The sequence below is a fragment of the Anabas testudineus genome, chromosome 23 (genome assembly GCF_900324465.2).
Source record: "Anabas testudineus chromosome 23, fAnaTes1.2, whole genome shotgun sequence".
NCBI classification, from domain to species: domain Eukaryota; kingdom Metazoa; phylum Chordata; class Actinopteri; order Anabantiformes; family Anabantidae; genus Anabas; species Anabas testudineus.
In genome coordinates this window covers 11,254,830-11,278,044 of record NC_046631.1, presented here as the reverse complement: position 1 = coordinate 11,278,044, position 23,215 = coordinate 11,254,830, and the positions used below count along the sequence as shown (strand labels likewise).

The 23,215-nt window shown below is 39.3% G+C and overlaps 1 protein-coding gene across 1 annotated transcript; it reads left to right on the top strand.

Annotated features, from left to right (window-relative positions):
- The first annotated feature begins 10,951 nt into the window (after positions 1-10,951).
- On the top strand, positions 10,952-13,723 carry LOC113163962 (arg8-vasotocin receptor-like). The gene is made up of 2 exons (XM_026363038.1): positions 10,952-12,047; positions 13,410-13,723. Exons 1-2 carry the CDS (start codon positions 11,087-11,089, stop codon positions 13,691-13,693), a joined length of 1,245 nt encoding a protein of 414 aa, XP_026218823.1. The 5' UTR covers positions 10,952-11,086; the 3' UTR covers positions 13,694-13,723.
- Positions 13,724-23,215: the final 9,492 nt, after the last annotated feature.

Sequence of the window (23,215 nt, the reverse complement as noted above, 5' to 3'; positions counted from 1 at the left end):
AACATATTTTTAGGTTTTCATCAGTATTAAAATAATCCCCTGATGGTTGTCTGAATGTCCGATAGTACACTGCAAACAGCAACTGCTAATAGCTAATTTGGCACATGTCTAATGTTTACCACTGACTTAATAGTTGTAATATTTTTCACATTATCCTCAAATGGGCTGTTTTTCACAAGAATTGGTCAGTTGCTCGATAGAAGGATCAGTCTGTGGCTGTCATTATTAATGAGGTGGGGGTTAATAATTGTAGTGCAATGCACACCGTAGGAGGGATTAAAATCACATGTTAGATCATGTTAAAGTCACTGATGCAGACATGCTAATGTGTATAAACATGCAGCATTTATGAGGACAGAGGTCACAACCAGGACTGAAGTGGGCTGTAATGGAGCTGGTGTATGTGCTGGTGAAGTCGAACGCAGATCACAATGAGATTAGACTCATTTGCACTTGTCAGATGTGCTTATTTCCTTAGCTCTCCCTCTTGCCTCATGTTCTTTGTTGTTTCCAGACCTCCCACTATACACTGTGTACAGAAAATCCCTCACAATTCATATACATGACCTTAGGCCTGGTAACTCAGCCCACACATCGCTCGCTCATGATAAAGCTTTACATTCATTACTTGAGCTAACCTCTTTAACACCAGTTCTTTGGGGTACATATGTTAAAATGTGAACTATAGGGTCTTCTAAACTGTTTTTTTCATGTTTAAAGCACAGGCACACTTACATAAGATTTCAAAGTTTGAGCTGTGCAAAGAGAAAAGTAAATGATTTCAGAGATCTCTGGAGAACAGCAACACTTGGAGGCATAACAGAGATGGTACAGTACAGTAGCAAGGGCACCAAAGAAGCCGGAGAGCTCGCAGATTTTGTGGTGAATACACATTTTGCCCTCATGTATACTTCCACCAACTCTCTTTCTTTGTTAAACAGATGATTAAATGAGATTAAAAGCCGTTTTCTTCTTGTTTGTACAACCAGTGCTCAGAGCCATGGCCACATCTTTAGTTTTCTGTGCAGAAAAATCTTCTTTTCAATCAAAATATAAAATTATTACTGTTGCTTAAGTGGACAATGAACAATATATTCTTTGCATGAGACAAGGCCAAAAGCTTATTAGCACATATAGTCTCTGAATGGAGAACTGGAGGGACATGTTTAATAAGAGGCAGCATTGAGATTTGAAAAGACACGATATAATCATTCCTGACAAATCTTCATTTTTGACCTTTGGTTGCACAAAATACTGAATATAAACTAACAAGACTAACTAACTATATAAAAGGGGACTCACATTTAATATAAAACCTGTAATATGTTGCAAATATTTATAATATAATATTTCAGTTTATATATTATATAGTTCATCCCTCTATGTCATCCTGCTTAGAAGAATAAGTGCATGAATAGTCATGAATGTTTTTTAAAAATAATAATTCAATTGATAGCATGTGTGAGGTGCACAGCAATGGAGTGAGCTAAACAAACTTCAAATAAGGTCTGGAAATAGTCACAGTAGCTCTGTCCAAAGGAAACAAACATTCACTTAGCAGCACCTCTGAAGCTCACAAATGACCATGTTAGATAATAAAACATGAAAAGATTTACTATTGTGTGGTGGATTATGTGCCAGAATATTAATTCACTTGGACCAGCTGCCTTAGTTTTCGGTCTTTAGGCATTAAGTTACGATAGATGATTCTTTTAGAATATGCATTAAATACTAGTTCCTGTAAAATAGCACATTGTTTCTGTCTGTTTGCTCCTGATGATAGTTTCACAGCCCAAAACTTGGTAAAACTTTCATCTTCTCTTAGGAGAAATGATTAAATGGTCGTCTTTAAGGGTGCTTGAAGGTGGATTATATTACCTATGTAAATCTTGTATTTAAAGCAAGATCATGCTGCTGGTGTTTCTTCTACAAACACCACAAAATCTCCAAAGATACACATCACATTCACCTGCAGAAAGGTATAAGACTCCCATACATTCTTCAGCTGACCCTCGCTCTCTGAATCCTCCATAAATGGGAAAAGTGGAGGGGAGAGATTGACCTAGAGAAAGACGACTTCTAAACGGCCACAATTAATTCATATTCTTCTAATTATAGCCAAAATACAAACAGGATATTCCAATAAACACATTCCATAAACATGAACAACAAACGAACACATGGTGCTTCTGTAGCAAACAGCTTCTGGTACGCATTAGGAGAATACAACAAACAGCTTAAGAAGACTTTTCCATGTGTAAGACCAGAGGTAAGCCAGGGGTGGCTCAGGTTCCCCTGAAGAACCACCTCTGGTACAGCACAATCAGAAAGAGGAGGTGGTAGATACAGTAGTTGGCTGATGACCACAGAGAGACAATGTGGTCAGTACATTTAACATTTGGCACAAATGTCCACCTGTACTCATGGATGAATGCATTAGAATATAGGTCTAGAGAGACATGTGAACCGCAACTTCACTTTGTTGGGGAAGGAATACAATCCCAGTGCAGATTAATGTTGGGTGTGGACTCATTTTAGCTCATTTTCAAACGGGACTCCTTTTTCTTAATGTCTGAAAACAGAAACATGGACATAAGGTTCCATAGTGTAATCCAAAAGAGGTTGAGTTGAGCCTTTAGAGCTGAATCCAGGTGGGGAACAGATTGCAGCATTTAGCAAATATAGCGGTGATATTTTGCCTCAGAGCTAAAAGAGAGTGACTACTGGTCGAACCAAACTCCACCTGATGCTTGTCCAAATGAATTATCATCATGCCCTGTAGCTGAAGGATGAGGAAATAAACATCTGCTTGCTTAAAACTTCACCTAATCAATATAAAAGGTAATCATCAGAGGACTTTTATTTATCTGTATCTCACACTCGCTTTGAACTTTCTGCGAGTTCTTTTCAGTCATTATCTCCACGAGCACAGGGGTAATTTATTGTACAGCTAAAGCGGCTAAATGTGCACCGGCACATTCACAAATACACACATTCACAGACACACACTCGCTGCCTAGCTGTTGGGTTTTGTTCAAAGTGTCTGATTAAGTGTTTAATGTCTGCTTTGGAAGAACTGCAGGATTTCTGTGAAGGATCAGCACGTAACCTCAATTGCACTCTGAGATTACTTGATCTGACATGATCCATGTTTGATCCAAGTTTTATTACATTGGTTCTCTGTCAGCAGGCAAACAGCAGCAGCCTCGGGGAAATTTGGTAAACTATCTCTGCTACACATTTTATTACAGTCTGCCTGGAGACAAAACAGCCTGAGACACAGCTCATTACCTGGAGCAGCCATGAGGAGAAGTGATAAAACTCATATAAACATCAACGTAACATTTAACTGAATGTTTTAAAGGAATAGTTTGATATTTTTTAAACACACTTTTTTTCCAGCAGCATTAAATAAAAATATACACATAACTGTAGGTAAATTAAACATAAACAAACCATTAGCTTAGCTTAGCATAGTTTTTGAGTCATTTTCATACAGTACAGTTATAAGGTATTTTCAGGCAGTAGCAATAAAGCACAGTCCTCTTTGTAGTAAAGATGCAAATACAATGGTATCTTAAAAAATATCAAAAGTTATCTGTAAAGCAAAGAGAATGCAAAGAATAATCAGTGTGTTTACATAGCATTTCTTTTTGTTGTTATAGCACCTTTACTATAAAAAGCACATTATGCTGTTCCAATTTGTGCTTATCATACTCTACAATTGGTGAGGCGTCAAGTTCAGTCCCAAATTAATTTTGCAGTATGACAATGAGCCCAAATAAATAGTCAGAGTCATAACGAACTATCTTCACAATCACGAATAACAAAGCCCCCACAGAACCCCGATCAGCATCATGGAGTCAGTCTGGGATTACACAAAGACACACAAGACGCTGAGTCAGACTAAATCCACAGATAAACTGAGGCAAATTTTCCAAGATGCTCAGAACAAATCACATCTGACATGTCGACTAGCTTTTTCTTTTTTGGGGGAAAATATTTCCCCCTTTTCTATTTTGTGCAGTGCAAAGTGCTTTGTATTACTCATCCTGTTCATTGTACTAACCAACCCAGGCTGCGAGAGATTATTGCAGCTCTGCTGAGACAAACAACAGAATGAATTGGCCCAGCGGCAAAAGCATCCTGTAACAGAGAGACACACAAACACTGGCATCACGTAGGCTTCGAGGCCAGCAGTGATGTTTGTGTGTGTATGTGTGGGTGGTTGGTAAATTGTCTGTACTTTTTTTTTTTTCTTACCCAATTTGGTGCAGGCTTAATATCTAAAGTTTCAATAGCCATAGCGTGTATGCTTTTTCGGAACTTTGCAGCATTTACAGCCAAGTTGTCTCAAAAAGAAACGATTAGTTTGACATGTAGACAAATGACAGTGGTGGCTGCTATGTGCAACACAAGACCACAAAGAAACATAATTAACAACATCAAAACGAAAATGGCTAATTATGAAACTAATCAACAACAGTATACAGCAACAACCAAAGAAAATACATTTCACAAATTAATTACTGGGTAAGAAAACACATCATGAAATAAATGAGTTAAGTAGGAAGTGAATATTTAGAAACACAAAGACAAAAACCGTACAGTTTTATTTTTTATCCTGTGGTGCAAATGATGCTGTTTTTCTGTTTTGTCATGTCGTCTTACTTTGTAGAGGTATATCTTTTTTGTATAACTAAGAATTTTCTGTTTTTGTACCTCGGGGGCTAACAGTTTGGGCTCCCATCTCTGAAGAATGATTTAGCAGGGCAAGAAGATAAGTGAGAACACAAACAACCAAAGGGCAACTAATGACTTTCTTTTACAGCACCCAGCACCTTAGTTTTCTGCTTCACCTGCAGAACATGAACGTAATCCACAAACACTTGTAAAATGGGATGTCTCTAGGGTTTTCTGCAGTGATTTCTTATTTTGTGTGATGGCATTTCTGCTTTTAAATATATTACAAATACACAATTATCTTTGATGTCACCCACAAATCCATGTGCGGGGTCGTGTTTTGGATTTGGAATCTGGTATTTAGTGTGAGTTTAGTGTTTTTCTTTTCTTTGCTTTGCTTTGCCTCTGCTTTGAATTAGAATACGTTCAGAGAAAACCCCTCCACTCTCTCACTACTGCAATTCTTGACACAGATACTGACACAGTCTCATGAGATCCTAGAATAGTTGTGTCCCTTATCAACTCTGGTGATGTTCTCGCATTTCCTCGAAGTCAAGTCAAACATGTAATTTGTGACCAAATACCTGTGAAGCTATGGAAAATTGCAATCAAATTGAGTACTGCACTGTACTTTGTGATGTGCTAGAAAATGTTTAGCATTATAGGGTTGGTGGGGAATTAACATTCACTGTGCTCCTTTAATTCAAAGTCCTGAACAACATATTAACCTTTGGGAACGGAGAATATATAGATATGCTCTGTTGTGTCTGTCCTGATGGCTTTAACTGTTTCATATGGGACGATATCCCAGTGATTTCAGTTAGATTAGCAAAGCATGTTCACACAAATGTCAAATTTCAAATTCAATCAACTGAGCTGCTACTGAGAGCACTTTAAAATACAAGGATGCCACGCCAGTTGGGATTTGCTGTAAATTACATGAGGAGCAGCCAGTTCACAGGAAAACAGACGGTAATTGCAGCTGCAAATTGTTACTGAGGTGAGTGTGAAAAACAACCCACATAGGCACTCCAGATGGGATTACCTGCAGAGCACCCACCTGCCCTAGAGAAATTAATCCACTATGAATACATGTACACATGTCAATAATTGTATCTGAAAGTCTCAGCAATGCCTCTCAGTGGCCAACTCAGCAGTCAAAAGAAAGTCAAATGTCTTTTTCCTCATCTCCTCCTCAAATCAAATTGTCACTGTGTTAATCAATCCAGATTCATTAGCAGGCCTCCTCACATGGATTTATTTGATTTCAATTTTATTTTCCTTGCCAAACAAATAATGCTGGGGTAGGAAAAGACAGACAGGTGGATAAATCAGTAAAGCCCACACACATATTTGTCATTCAGAAGCAAAGGGCATCACAGGTTGTGGATGAGGGTCTGGCAATGCACGAGTGTCACGCCATTTTAACGGTCTTCATTCAAAGACTTTATCTTGACAAATCATTTGCTAATGGAGACTTGTGACTTGAACTTATCTTGGCTCTCGAAACTTAAGACATACTTGACCTAGAAAAGCATCTCCCTGGCATGTCAGATTGCATTGTTTTTAATTGGCCCAATCATTTTCTCCTGACGTTGCACTGGTTCAACTTTCTGTCCATCTTCATCTCCATGAAGGGAACCCAAGTGGATTAGTGCTTGGCAGAGATCAGTTTGGACAGATTTCACAGTGAAACAGCTGATCAGACTAACCTCTTATCATCCTCTCAGCATGACCAACTGCGTACACAATCCAATGTCCTCTCGCGTCTAACGATCAAACACGTAGCCTCAAACTGTACCTGCAGCTCAGAGGACTGGGTTTGTGAAGCAAATCCAGAATGATTCCTTTAACACTGGGCACAATTTAGACAATTTTCTCAGAAATTAAATAACTTAATTAAATTAAGGAAAAGGAAAAGGAAAACATATAGCAATAATTAAATCTGATCACTGGAGGGGCATCTATTCAAACTGCATGTCTTTTTTTAATCAACTGCTAACTTATCACACTAATTCATTTCTTTGAGTGATAATATGTCAGAGTCCTCAGTGCATGTGCACAACTTCAAACATAATCAAGTCTGAAATCTGCTGTTTCCAAAATATCACGAGTCACACATGTAATTAGAAACACAGAGGTCGTTGGAGCAACCTGCATGACTGAACTGAACACTGTAAACTGAAGTATTCACATAAGAAAAAGTGCTCTTCTGTTGGATTTCTGTGTATGTAAATGTGCAACAATAGAGCTTTAATGCTCACATTTCATTTCATTGACTTTTCAACAATCCATCATCACGCTGCTTCAGACTGATGCTGCCTCATACTTCAACTGCTGGATTAAGAACCAGCATCAAATCCATGCTCACTGATTTTCTTTTAAAAAATGATTGTTTTCTGACATTCAGGAACAGAAGCAGGAAAACAGCTGCAAAGTTTCTAAACAAGCAACAAATGTGAACTGCTAAATATCTTTAAAATGAAATATAACACGTTATGTTACTTCTGTTATTTCCCCATCATGCAACTGAGTAAAGTATATAAATAAATAAAATGATAAAGGTTCCATCAGGTTTTATCATACATATAAATATCATATAGGCGACACTCCACTGGGAAATCTACTGTGACTGCACACGCTCAAACACAGAGCTGCTAATTCTCTTGACACTCCACTTTTCTGAGGAATGTGCTTCACTGACTGGCCGAGTCCTATGTGTCAGACTGCAACAGCTTTCACAGTAGTACATTTATATGTACAGATACATGATAAGAAGTAAAAGTCATGCTGAATGCTTTCTACTGCATGTTTTGTGACGTTTTACCGTGATCTCCATAACCCAGTGTGACCACGCTGACAAACAATCACATCAACAGCCAAACCACAATAACTTAATTGTATTTTTAATTTCAAAAACCTGCCTACATACTTTATCCTCACGCACTAGCTTTTCCCCACCTCGAACAAAACTAACAACTATCTAATTACGAAGTAACTCTGAAAAGTCGGGGGTTATTCCCGACTCACTGTCACTGCTGTTCTCCTCAGATTTTGCCTCAAGAACTTTTTGATTAGTGCAGTATTGAGCTGTCCAAACTGGACCCGATGATATAAAAAAGAGGCCCATCAGGCTCACTGGGTTAATGTACGGTTAATTAAAGTACAGTGAAACCTAAATTTAAAGGGGCAGTATGGTGGGATTTATTTATAGTCTCATTTCAGGAAATAGCCACATCTGAGAGTCCTGATAGTGTTGTAGAGCAATAACAATGATTCACTGGGGGACAGATGATGATACTTCTGGCTAAGGAAGACTCACATGATCTGTTTTTGGAGCGAAAACTCTGTGTCTAATGATGTTTAAAGACACTCATCACTTGTAGATAACAATCCATCATGAATGTTGTTCAGATTCAACAGAAAAGGCAACAAATGTTTGGTGAGGAAAATGTTTAGTAGTTATAAAAATCACTTTGCAATTATGACGATCCTGATCTAGTTATCATGAAAAAAAGATTAGAAGTGGTGACGAATCATCACACCATGCTACCTGAATTCACATGTTGGTTGTATTGTGGAAACTGTAACCACGTGTAAACTATTATGTCGACTTTAGTGTTGCATTTCTTTAACTTATATTTGTTTATATTTTAAAGCTGACTTTGCTTTTAGTACTTCCTTTTTGCTTCTGTGCTCCCGGATGTTCTGACAACTACCATTAAATTACTTCATATTGAAGACATCTTAAAAACATGACAAATCTCAGCTAAGTTCTGAAGTATTCCATTTGCTGTATTCCTGTCCCTATACAGTAGTAAACATAATTACAAGATCCAGGTCTTGTTATCGTGAGATAATTTCACCTAATTATAAGATAGTGAGTCATAATTGTCAGATATTAAGACACAATTATGAGTGTGGAACTTCTCCTTTGAATACAAAGTGGTAAAGTAAGAGGTTTGTACTTGGTCTTTTTCTAGTTGGTCTTTCTGCATATCCAGGTTGTACAAAGGACTGAATTTGTGTCTTTTTGGTTTGTTTTTAGAAGAATATTCTAAAGCATTCATTATGTCTACGCCATTATATGACACGTTGGGACCATATGAAGAGTATTGTTCTAAGTTTGTCTCTTTAAAAACAAAAAAATGAAAGTGGTTGTGATTAAATAGTAACTCACATGTGCCTGTATCTGTGTAACTGAGCACTTATTAGTGTGTACACCAGCTTGAGTTATATATTATTGTTATTATTATGAAAGTCTGACACGCTTCAAAATCACAGGGTAACAAATCTATAACTCCTGACAACTCCGACCATTACCCACCATTGTTCAACGACACATTATGTAACAGTCTACATCAGCAGCTGGCACTGCATTTGCACAACCACTGGACATGATAAACAGTTGGCTTCTGTTACTTCTAAATCTCTCTCTCTACTTGTGCTCCTTGCATATAGATTGAACATTACGATACAACACTGTGGTCTTGTAAGGCAGCGGGTATGAGAATTTATGATGTGCTTTTTGCCAGCGTCAGGCGATGAAGGTCTACAACAAACTGGGAGGATACAACATCTTGTGCAGCAGTTTAGCTCAACAAACAGCGTAGGGAGACGTGCAGGTAGCTTTAGAACCGTTTCATCTATGGATTTAGTGTGGATAAAGTAAAAATCAACAACAGTTTATCATTTTATGAGGGATTAAATGCACTGTGCGCTATGATTTAACTCATCGTTGCAGGTGATATTTAAAACATGTGGATACAGAATATGAACTGCAATAAACATGGATACGAGTCAAAAGTGAAAGAAAAGCCTGAAGAGAGAGTTGAACAGGAGTCATCAGGGTCAATCCAAACACATGCAACACAGATTGATATCACTCAGTGTGAGCTCCACTCCCCGATAATATGATTATCTCTGATGTCCATCGAGAACGAATGATCATAAACGCTGCTGCAGAAATCAGAAAGCAGTCAAACTGTTGTATTTTAAAGGTAACTTTAAAAAGCAACAAGGTTAAAGCAGAGAATTCAAATTACATGAGGGCAAACCTAAAAAACACAGGAGGTAGTGGTGAGTTATTACTGGAGTCTGCTCTGTTTTACTAAATAGACAAAATTCACAATCACATACACAAACAAAGTGATTATTCCTATTGTGTTATTCATGTACCAATAATCACTGGTGTGTTAGCACTAAAATGAATGTTTCTGATTTGTTTTTACAAAAACTGTGGTGAGGAGAAATTTAAACTTTAATACTTTTCTCTCTCAGCAAGGCAGCAGTTTGTTTTCTCGCACTGTTTTGAGAAAACAACCTGTGTCTGTCGGGTTATCAGGTCATGTCCACGTAAACACACGAACACATCACCTCATGCACAAACAGGATGTCAGGGTCAGAATAAATGAAAGGTTAAATTAATATTCAGGTGAGGGGAGGATGTTAATTTGATGTTTATTAGATATGTTCCAGGAATTGTCCTCTGGAAATGATTGTTTAATTAATCAGCTGCAAATCAAAATTGCTGGGAGGCTTTTACAACTTTCTACATAAAGTTTGGACACATGCTTTCAATCACTGTGTTTTCTTTGTTTGTATTATTTTCTGCACTGAAGACAGAAGAAGGCAAAATAAGACATGTGTGATGCAGCAAATGTCTTACAAACATCTAATATTTCCTGGTTCCACGTTGGAAACATCTTGAGTATAGATTGGAGACACTAAACTAAACTAAACTCCTGATTTAAATAGGCTACAGCTTCTGGCTACTGTTCCTTCATCTTTTATGTAAAATTATGTCACTCACAGTAAAAAGGAAGAAGGAATTATTTTGCATAATAGGGTAGAGGAGAAGGAAAATGTAATTGGATGTTAAAATCAAAAAAGCTTAAATAGTTGATAATGAAAAGAAAAGACAGTGAAATCTGCCTCTTTCCTTTGTGCATCGTTCTTTTGCGTCACCATGCAAAAGTTGATCACCCTTTGGATTTTATGTGGGTGACATGATCCTACCTATAATATTGTTAAAACATGTAGTGTGTCCCCATATTCTGCAGGAATTCAGGGACTCCTCATAGCAGGCTTCACTGGTTTAATGGGTGGGAGGGAAGAGGAAGTGCATGTGGTTTGTCTGCATAGAAGTGATTCTAGAGAGTGTCTGGGTATCAAGAGGGGGGGCACGAGTCTTTAAAAGAGCCTGCGTCTGCAGCACTGTACCGGATAGAAACTGAATGCTTTTTGTTTGTTTATCGACAGGTTCACTCTTCGGGGACTTTCAGTGTCCACCAGTAATCAGCCCGTACATGTTGGAGTAATCCAGGAGCCACAGTCTCCGGTGGTGACGGTGACGCACAGACGAGCAGGCACCTCCAGTGCGCCTGGAGGAGAAGCGGCCACCATGCTCTTCCCCTCGGAGATCTTCTGCAACATCACGGACAGCAACTGCACAGAGGTTTTCAACTTAAAGCAGCTGGAGACTGATGCCGCTGGTGAGAACGTCAGCGCGAAGGGAAACGCGACTGACCTGTTTGGACGGAACGAGGAGGTAGCCAAAATCGAGATCACCGTGCTGAGCCTTGCGTTTCTCGCGGCAGTGGTGGGCAACCTGGCCGTGCTGCTGGCAATGTACAAAACCCGCAGGAAACCGTCGCGCATGCACCTGTTCATCAAGCACCTGAGCCTGGCTGACCTGGTGGTGGCTTTTTTCCAGGTGCTGCCGCAGCTCTGCTGGGAGATCACCTTCCGCTTTTACGGACCAGACTTTCTGTGCCGTATCGTGAAGCACCTGCAGGTGCTGGGCATGTTCGCCTCTACCTACATGATGGTGATGATGACCCTGGATCGCTACATCGCTATCTGCCACCCGCTGCAGACGCTCCAGCAGCCCACGCAGCGCGCGTACATCATGATTGGTTCCACTTGGGTGTGCAGCCTGGTCCTCAGCACCCCACAGTACTTCATTTTTTCCCTCAGCGAGGTGCAGCCCGGCTCTGCCGTGTACGACTGTTGGGGACACTTCGTGGAGCCGTGGGGGCTGCGCGCGTACATCACCTGGATCACCGCGGGCATCTTCCTCGTGCCAGTGGTCGTGCTCGTGTTCTGCTACGGATTCATCAGCCGCACAATCTGGATGAACCTCAAGTTTAAGACCCGGTGGAAGAGCGCGGGGGCGGTAGCAGAGGCCACCAAGAACGGGATCCTGAGCAGGAGCTCGGTCAGCAGCGTCAGCACGATCTCCCGCGCCAAATTACGCACGGTGAAGATGACTTTCGTGATCGTGGTGGTGTACGTGGTGTGCTGGGCGCCTTTCTTCACCGTGCAGATGTGGTCAGTGTGGGACGAGACCTTCTCCTGGCATGGTCAGTTTTCTGCTCGGTCTGCTTTGAGGATTTATACGATTAAAAAACAATTACGCACACAACTGGCGTCTGATTACACTTTACGCAACAGAAGACACAATAATACTAGAGCCTAAAAAATATTAAAATGCATAATTACAGAAGGATAAAACAGGAATATTTTGTATTAAATGTTCCTGTGTTTAATTGGTGAAGGGGTTTTCTTCATCTGCTTGAGTTTGTGTTTTCTTAAGTTGCAGTGTGTTGAGTTGTCAGAGCGGCTGTAACCGAAGCTCATTATACTGTATGTACAATTAACCATCACGCTACCTTCATTAGATGACGAATGATTCAAGCCAAAAGATGAGAGTTTTATGCTGATATATTAGATTATACAGGCTTCACCCATCAGCCGCTACATTAACACCACCTGCTGGTTTTAAAGTTGGGGTAGACAAGGGGGCGCCACCATGTGAAGTTAATCCTGTATGCACTTATTTATTATTCATCCATAAGCAGGTGTTTAAGTATGAGGAATATTTTTTTGTTATTACTTTAGGCACATTATATTTGTTAATACTCTTGACTTAGATGAAGAACAGATCATATTTTACGACAAATTAATGCAGAAAACTACAAAATTCCAAAAGGTTCAAGTACTTTTTTGTCCCACTGTATCTCAGGCATGTGCAGTCAGTGCAGTGTGATTTTCTTATGATGGCAGTGAGGATGCAAATTTTAGTTTACAGTCTAATAGTCTGTAAAAACCTGCTCCATTCAGGCAGGTGGAGCTGCTCAGCCACCTGAGGAATCTCATTATGGGGTTCAGAGAGAGTATTACTGACTTATGATGGTCCAAGATCCTTTTGAACTGGATAGGAATTAATTTTCAGAGGAATACTGAATTCTCATCCAGTTTCTCTTGGAGAATTTCCGATCTAAGCTTCTCTAACAAATACTGATTGACTGACTAAAACTGATTTAAACTTATAGAACTAACGAGGATTACAGATTACACAAGATAATTTTCAGCCACATTAGTTGAGACTGATTTAACTGTGCAGCCTGATTTTAAGTCATATTTGAAGTTAATATTAATGGGTGGCATATTTTAAATATATGTATAATTAAATATATTTTATTTTATTATATTATTCTCCTCCAGATAACATTATCCAGAGGTTTGGAATAGAGATAAGGCAGAGGGAAGTTTAATATCATTCATATACTCAGCATATACTGGGTTCCTGGGTGCCTGGTGTCAATAAGAGCCAGAGTTTCCTTGGAAAGTCGATCCAGCCTGTTTGGCCCAACGTGGTTTGGGAAGGTATATCATACACCAGCAGGACAGAGGTGTTTTAAATCTCTCTCTTTTTCCTGTAGACTCTGAGAACACCACCGTGACTCTCTCCGCCCTGCTGGCCAGCCTCAACAGCTGCTTCAACCCCTGGATCTACATGATCTTCAGTGGCCACCTCCTCTCCGACTTATCCGGCATCCTGCCGTGTTGCCGCCGGCTGAGGAACAAGTTCGGCCACCAGGATTCGGACAGCAGCATCCGCCGGACCGCCATGTCGCACCTGCAGTGTCCACGGCTGTCAGAGCCATTCCGAGACCTCAACCCCACCACCCCCAAAAACTGTGCACAGCTCACATCTGCATCCTGACCACGTCAAACACTGTAGGTGATTAACTAAGATGGCACAGCAAAACGAGCTGGCTTTAATCTGCTGGTTTGCAACAACAAAGGAAAGAAGGCACCTATGATCCAATCTGACTGCACAAAAGCAGAGTGGAAAGGTTGGTTTGATGAGGTTCATACGCTTATCAGAAAAAAAGGGGTCAAGTATGGAGCTTCTGGATGTTACAGTCAGAACAAATCCTTGTCAGTTAAGCTTCACCTGTTAGCATGATGGTCATCTCTCTGCTCTTTGCTGTAATTACGTGTCAAACATATGAAACGTGGTATTTTTGTGATGCATGATGAAACTACTGGCTTTAGGCAAACATGTTCAGCGGGTTGATTCTCGTAGATTCTGAGACTACAGTGTAATGAGCTCTCCAAGGAGAGAGAGCTGTGAACCGTTAGAAAGTACAAGAGTAAATAAACAATTTACACACAGAATCAAATGAGAAAACTGTGCATATGCTCATCAGTGAGCAACAGGAAGCATGTTCCTAGAGTTAATCTGCATATTGTAAGACAAATCAGCTCCACTACAGCAGCTGCTTTCAGAAACTTTATGATCTCTGATATATCAAAGATTTAGTTTTGGAGAACAGCAGAAACTACAGCTCCCACAAAAACTGCAAACATGGCAGCGCACGTCATCTAAACTTTTACCAACCACAATCTCTCACTTCCTCTGTCAAGCCGTGACGTTTAGTCCACAAACATCTAAGATGGATAAGAAATGGTGTTTGGTAAAAGGTTAAATATTAAATTATAAAATATTTTTATAATTTATATAATTTTATTATACTTTTTCTTGTTCTAAAACTGGCAAACTTATCATGTATGAAGTGGGCCACTTTTCCACTACGGCTCAAAGGGAAATATTGTACCTCTTACTGCACTACTTATATTTTACAGCCATAGTTACACTACATTGGCTTTGACAATATTGAAACCATTGTATAATTATAATATATAATATATTAATATATATCTAATTGTTATAATTCATGTTCAATATACAGTGTATTGATGGTCACAAAAATTGCACTTTGGAAAACTCTGACAATGTCTAGTTGCACACAGACGCACGTTTTGCTTTGTATAACGTCTTTGGCAAGTGAAGCTTTAATCCTTGATGTGTGTTGTAAAGATGTTTTATCAGTGTAACGTACCCATCATCTGTTTACTAATGTAATATATACTGTACATGCTTTAAAGACAAATTGTTTTCCTCGTATCCTCCTATGACGTCTGTTTTTTGCTTCTGTTGCATAATGGGGGGTTCACCTGCTTACAACCTTTGGTTTAATGGAAAAGGAAAATGAAACAACAGCAGCTCTTAGCACAGGTTGATGAAGAAGATGAACACAACCTGCATTATCGCCTCATAGCTTCTAGCTGTTCTATGATCTGTCAACCACATTATCTGTCCACAACTTTGCAGAAATATCTCAAATTATTAATTCCTTGTGGCTGTGTCGCACCTGTTTGAACTTGCTTGCTTGTTTTATTACACCACAAATTAATGGTTTGTGTTCAGGATGCTGGGTTAGGGCCACAGACAGATACACACTCACACATGCATCCATAACACCCACACTTTTGTATAGATTGCATTAGTTTTGTTGTAATTATTTGTGTAGTGGGCAGAGTAGGTTATTAGTGTTTGTTTTATTAACCTACCTTAGTCAGTTAGACAATCCCTGGTATTAATTAATTAATGCTCCAGAGCCATGACACAAATAACAATGTTCCAAAATTAACAGGTTAAGTAGTAACAGGTGATGTGACAGGTATTGTGATATAGCGATTTATGGGGTATAAAAGGAGAGCATCCAACAAAGGGCCCGTCTCTGTAAGCAAAGGGCTCACCACTTCAGAGAATTGTGACTCTCTTCAAAAAGAATGTTTCTCAACTCAAGACTGCAAATAATTTAGGTTTTTCGTGATCAACAGTGCCTAATTCTGTGAAAAGATTCAGGGTCTCTGGGGAATTTTAAGTACTTTAAGGCCAAGGGTGGAACCACTGCTGGATGTGCGTGACCTTCGAGGTAGCATTGCATGAGAAACTGCCAGGCTAGCTTGACAAATACAGCAACATGGGCTCAGAGGTAATTTATAAAACCATTGTCTGCTGAAGCTCTATACAACTAAAGAAGTAAGGAACTTCTGAGGAAATGGGTTTTTGAACATTAATTTAATGATTGCCACTTTTCTTCTGATGCATACAAGTGGGACTTTATCCCACTTCCACCTAAATGACCTCCTACCACTGCTCTGACACTTCTCCCCTGTTTACTTACATGAAAAGTTGTTGGAGTTGTTGAGGAAAAGAAAAGATGCTTTCCATCTTCATCCATAATGGCAATGAAGGTGCAGGTGGTTCCTGATTACTCTCTCGTCTCCGACTGAGGCACCGACTGCATAGACTGTCTGGCCTTGATTTGTCTGAAATGAAAAGGGAAATAAAAAGCTGCCAATGGTGCAATTACAAACTAATGTGCAGGGACAGAGACAGCAGCGGAGAGGTTGTCAGCTGCAGCAATCTCAACGTTATTGATGCTGCAAAGGCCACAGTGATCATCAGACACCAAAAACATGGATCGTGGGAGCCATTATGCAGCACGGTTCATCTTATGATGGTTGATTGAGTTCTTTACAGGGAAAACTGAGAGCCTGAGGGTTGAATTGAATATTATGACGGTGCTATAATTTCCCTTTTGATGTAAGGTGATTAGTTTGAAAGTGCCTAGCAGCTATAAACATCAAGTTCCTAGTGGCCGTGTTTGACCTCACCACTGCTGGACCACATCAGTATAATGTTATAGGCCTAGTTTGGACCACAGTTTGCTGATGAAGTATTAGCAGTGTTTTGACTCTCTTCACTCTTTTTAGATCTTGTTTAAACCTTTACACCCTCTCACGCCTTTTTAGAAAAGCATGTACATTTCCTTTTCTTTCTCTAACAGAGAGCTAAAAACAAAACCTGAACTTCCAGGTTTCACTCTGAAACGAAAACATCTTTCAAAGAATTATCTAAAAGTACAAATGTAAAATATGCTGTGATTTTTCACTACTTTTAGTCATATTTGTAATATTGTAATTATTATTATATAATTTCCATAATTCGGTTCCATTTTACATTATGTTTACTTTACTCAAGGAAAGTGAGCAGCAAATAGGCTCCAGAGAGGTCTGAGTATAGTATTAGACATTTTCTCAATAGTGATAATTTACTTTTACTGCTTTTTTCCACTTAAAAATTGCTACAGATAATAATAGACTTGTCTTCAGGTTTTCTGAGGGCTTTTCCAGCCTTGGGGTCCTGCAAGTACACTACTCCCTTTACTAATGCACTCTTGATTATTAGTCCCAAATTACATATTGTTTTTCCTGAAAATTATCTAGGACATTGTTGGGACATGACAGACATGTAATTTGCACAGTGGGGTAAGATGCATGCTTGCGACAGTACCACTTTAAGAATTACTTTAAAATAGCTGCTGGATCTGAACCAAAACCTTGTTCCTAGCTGGTTGTTTTCATCTCCAACCAAATGACATTTAAAATCTGTTTACAAGATTCTCCTCTGACAAACAAATGTAACAGAAAACATGTCCTGTGCTTAAATAACCCCGTGGGTACATTTTTATTTGCTGGCACAAATGTATAAGACAAACGCGCTCCAAATGTCACACATGTGCCGATCGAGCACGTCCACTGCTTATGTGCTGTGTGCTTGAGCGCTCAGAAAAGTGGTTTCCCTATAACAGACATCAGGCCCAGGGGGTACACAGACTGACAACAGCCATATTATCTAATGCTCAAAGCACATCTGTGAAACCACGTGCTCTATGACTTAAACTGCATTATTTTCCCTTTAAGGGAATAGTAGAAGTAGAATTACTTTTATTGGGGTCATATTGTGAGGCGTGCATGTACTTTACTTGCATATTTACATTTTATTGTACACACCTCTACTTTTAAGAGGAAAATATTCACATATCACTCCAAAAGGTATAATCAACTAATTTAAATGATTAAATAAATGTAATTTCACTAATACTTTAACTGAAAATATTAATAAATGCAGGTCTTCTCCCTCTACTGGGCCATCAGCGGAACTTATTCCAACTCTATTAGACTCTTACAAAGTAGAAATACTGGTAGTACTTGTACTTTAAAACCGTACTCACACATAAGTGGCATAAATCTTCATCTAGAAGGGCCGTGCATAATTAACATATAATGGGTAGAACATATGAGATATGCGCTTAAGGTTGTATATTGAGGAAATTAAAATGCAACAGTGACAAGGAGGTTGTTTTCTGTGGTACACAAACATTACACAAAGCTAATATCAAACATGACTCACATCTGGGAGACATCCCCTCAAAGTGTTCTGAGGCCTTTTTGCACGTCACTGTGAGTTTACGTGATGAGCGTCTTGCTCTTGAGTGTGAGGAGGATAATCAGAACCAGCGCCACGAGGGCAGGAGTCTTATTACATCATAGAGTAACCGAATCTTGAACTTTCTCTTGAATAACATGAGATTTGAACATGTGGCTTTTCTGACAGACTGGAGAAGGCGCTTCACTGAACGATGATAAGTCACCGTGTGCCCTCTGTTGAGTTTCTTTAGTTTAATCTGAAAACATTCCAGGATATTAAAAGTGCTCAAGTGTTTCCATTAACTTTTTCTGAAAAGCATGCGGCTTAGCATGAGACTCAAGACGCTGTAATCTAAGATAGAGAAAAGAAAAACAAGGTGACGCTGAAGCTTGACACCAGTGCTTATAAATGTCTTTTGCATAATCAAAACCATATCAACAAGATTACTTTGAGTGATATACTTTTTACCTGCACCGAGGTAGAAAGTAACTCTTTACTCAAATAAATCTAAGTGCAGTTTTTGTTCACATACACATACTTTTCAGTCACATCAAACCTAACTTAATTCACCTTTTACTGTGCTGAGTTTGACCTGTGAAGTCATGAGGTTCTCTATGACGTCCAGCCAGGAACATTCAGGAAATATTCTTTATTAATATTCTCATTTTGTAACTGCACAGTGAAATCACACAGTGGCAGCAATGGAGAGAGGCTATTTAATTATAACGACAGTGTCAGAGGTCAAATGAAATGCTTGACGAAATGATGTTTCAGTAACAATTTCACTCAGCTAGCTATGCCAACTGCTGCTGCAGGTTATGTTTACAGCCATGCCCTCACTATTTATGACGCTTCTTACAGGAGAAACCAACACATAGAGAGACCAGCTGTCAGGTGAAAGCACATAAAGAACAGGCTTACTATGGATTTGTCAAAACAACCCAAGACAAGGTTGTGAACCAGGGTCAAACCAGGGTCATGAACATCAGTTCACAAGCAAACAACCAAAGAGTAACAGAACTAAAGAAACAGTTAACCAGGGGAAGCTGGTATAAATACCAAGGGAATAACTGGAGAATAAGGCACAGGTGAGCAGGTGGGTGGAGCAGAAGGGAACTGGAACTTTAGCAACGTGGAGACAGACATAGACAGAGCAACTATTCATCTAGTGCTAATTCTTATATCGGGTTCAGTTAAAAGGGATGAAACCAATTTACCAACAACACCCTGACAGCCAACCTCCACCAAGCCAACCTTTGATTCTCAGCCACGCTGCTCTGTATGTGCTCTCTGCTCTGTGCTCCTATGGAAATCTATATCTATGGAAATAGCCCCGTATAGTCTCACCTCACAGGCCCCTCCATGGTACAGTCAGCTTTACAAAATAAACCACCCACTGTGTTCCTGACTATAACACAAGACTTGGTTTTAGGGACTGAGAGCCCTTTTATTTTTCATCATCTACTGTACACTTTAGTTGCCCTTCATCATACCTGTTCAAGGTCATTTCTTTAAGAAGCTACTACGTGTAAAAGATTTAACAGAAACAACACCAACACAAAACCACTACTACATTTCTCTGAAATGTTTTTTTTTTTTATTTCCTATTCTTGGAAACATGCTTGACTGCAGCCCACTCTGTTTTCTTATAACGTTCAAACATTGGTTTAATTCACAGTGCCTGAGTCTCAGTCTACTTAACGTAAGACTCTAATAGATGACTCATTTCATACCAGGTTAAAAAGGAAAATAAGACCTTCTTCTTATCTTCTTTTCCGTTTTTTCAGGTGTTCCCATCAATGCCCTCCTTGACTTTCCTCTAGGTTCCCATCATCCAACGGCTGCATTAATATTTATCCCTCCTTTCTTTAGGGTTGACTTTGTTGTTTTATTTCTCCCAAGCCCTGCATCTCAAGGAACCAAGCATACCTTAACTTTACAGCCAGTTCTCCTGACTCCTAACAAAACAGACATAATTCCACATTAGGTCAGGCTATGTTTTTGACCCCCCCCCCCCCCCCCCCCCCCCCCCTTGTCTTAAAGCCATCAAAGCAGCTGCTGAATGCAAACTTTCCCCCCTGTCTTGTGTTAAACGTCTGGACAATAAACAGAGATTTATTAGTAGTTCTGTTATTGAGATGGGGCTTTTATCTGTGACTCACTGACTGATGTTGATTTCATGCCTCTTCACATACACTACATGATTTCCTAATCTCTGGGCCCCTGGAACATATATCAGTGAATATATTTCATTATGCTCATCATATTGCTCTGCTTTGAATCTGTCACACTAGAGTTTGAATCAATGGCTGCTTCTAACCAGACCATATGATTGGCTTTCCTGCTCTGCTCAGCTCCTCGGCCCACTGATTTACAGCTTTCCCACTGACAAAATGGACTGTTAGTATCCCTAGTAGATGACACTTCACTTTGATGAATGTGCCTCAAGTTTAATTGCAGTGCGGGAACTAGAGCCCAACAGAGTGTCAGCTGTGGATATATCAGCCATTTATCATTGCTTGGAATGTTAAGTGCATGTGTATTGTCATGGCCTCCAATCACATCCAGACAGACGTCACACAACATTTAACACCTTTGCACAATTTCAGCGTCAACTCAAAGAAACTTCCCACACATGCACACACATCCAAGGCTTTGTTCTAGAGGAACAAAGCCAGCTGTTCCTTACAAACAACCTAAATCTTTATCAGCAAGAGTCACTGATGTCTATCTCTTTGTCATCAAATGTCTATTTAATGTCTCGATACTGCGACTGATTCAGTTGTTCAATAAAAAGCTTACATTCCATCCTTCCATGAGTTTGCAAAGCACTCATATAAAAGTGTAAGTCTTATGACTTGGGTTTGGATGCATCTTTACCTGTTGTTAAATTTTGAACTATACAGTATGGCATGTTTCCATTCTGCTGGCAAGCAACCTGATTTTATTCTAGCGTTAAATCATCCTAATATTTAGAGACAGCCCACCTCTCCCTGTAAAGTGTCTGTTCCACCGTGGATAGCATCCCTCCATTCATCACTACATTAATTGAGTTATTTTCCTAAACTCCTGTCCAGCTTCCACTGATTCATTTCCATCATCAGTATGTTCCTCTTTATTGCACTCTCCACTCCCACATCCCAAGAAATGGGCACAAACACGTCATCTACTTTTGCACTGTATAAAACTTCTTTGATAGATTCCTCACATTGTGGGTATAACTGACCACAGGGGCTTTTCAGGAGCTGAATGATTCACTAAATCCTCTCCAGCTGTGTCTCTTTGCATTTTAATAACCCCTCCTGTTGCTGCCTTAAAACTCATATACTGCAGCACATAATGTAGTGCTGGATAGTTCCTCATTGTTCTATATGCTCCATGTCTTGTCCTTGCAACTAAATGTTTAACTCACCAAAGAATCGACAGAGTTTCCCCAGACTCTCTTTCAAAGGAACAATTTAATCACCAAACATTCCACTTTATATGAAATCTGGCTGTGGCTCAGGAGGAAGTTCTCCACTAAGTGCAGGTTGGCATTTTAGTCTCAGACTCCACCTGTGTTAAAATGTGCTTGAACAAGTGGACCTGGCCAACACCGTGCATCTGCTATATATGTGTGTGTGTGTGTGTGTGTGTGTGTGTGTGTGAGTGAGTGAATGGATGAATAAGAAGCCAATTGTAGAGGGCTCTGTCCGTTGAGACAGAAAAGCACTATGTAAGTGAAGTCCATTCATCCACAAAACCCTCACAATCCATCTACTAAAGCTTGAACCTTCTCAAAAATATATATCCCATCTAACCTGTGTAACAATCACATCTAAGAGGCACTTCTACTCAAATATTTCAATAAAGTCTGGATAAAATTGGATTATGATCACAAACTACTCCATATCATCACACTCTACAGCTCTGACTAAACATCTATAAGGCTCCAAGTATCCTTTGTAAAATTATATCTGGCCTTGCATGGACATTTTGCTTACTCCATAACTTTGACATCATTATTTGCTTACAAGAATAAATCCTGTCTAATGTATTTTGAAGACCACCCACTTGATCTGTTTCCTTATATCACTTCTGGCTTTTAAAGCATCGATAAACCTCGTTCTCATCCTGGTGTTCCACTAACGAATATAAATCATTATGGATACTGTCTCACCTTGTCAGCTATGAGTTGTTCTAGCAAGAACTGATCTAATCTCTATGGTAAAAACTGCTTGGTGCCATTAACTCTTTACTTGTTCCAACCACTATCTTTTGCACCTTTTCATTTCCATCCACTTGTCTCCTTGCAACTCTTTTTTTAGGGTTACCACCTACCTAAACATCTAACACATCAACAACCTCCTCAGGTACAAAAACTTTCACATGAAAACTAAACTCCTAAAACTGAATCAGCTTAACCTTCACCCTGTAACTCTCTGAATCGTCGTGTTTCAATTGTGTTAAAATGCTAAATGAATGTATTTGTAGACACAGTATGTTTCAGTTTTAGAAAAATAGATGATGATAGCACTTGGCATGAATAATTATTATATATTACAGCCTAATATGTTCAACAAGTTGGTCTGAGTCTTCTTCCATTGCTGCAAATTGACACTGCAGAACCATTTGCAATATCGCTGTAAGACCAAATGCCAGACTCGTGTTTTCAGTTTCTGTATCAGCCTGTGGAAAAATCCACCCAGATAAGCTAATAAATCGAAATCAGTTTCTCATTTATAACAATCTGAACATTATCTGACAGTAACTATAAACAGTCCTGTGGAAAGACGGCCACATAATCTGATCATACTAAAGTGATCTGGGACGGCTGCATCCTGTGTGGGTGCTAAAAGAGCCACGTGGCTTCATTAGGATTTGAGCTTAAGTTAATTCACTCATATTAGAAGTTTGTGGTGTAAATCTATTAGAAAAATAAATGATTGCATACATGTATCCACATATTGAGTCTTAAAACATTGTGTAAGAGCAAACTAAAAGTAAAGTAGCTGAATATAGCCTACATAATTGGTAAATTATTTGTTAAACCTCAAGTTGCCAAACATAATGTATAAATGACTCATGTAATGGGAATTTAAGCTCTTTGTATCTCCTGGTATCTAACTTCCTCAAACA

Excerpts from the sequence above, each read along its gene's own strand:
- LOC113163962 (XM_026363038.1), top strand. The coding sequence starts at position 11,087 with ATGCTCTTCCCCTCGGAGATCTTCTGCAACATCACGGACAGCAACTGC. Across the intron at positions 12,048-13,409 it reads CGAGACCTTCTCCTGGCATG|ACTCTGAGAACACCACCGTG; the intron begins GTCAGTTTTCTG and ends TTTTTCCTGTAG.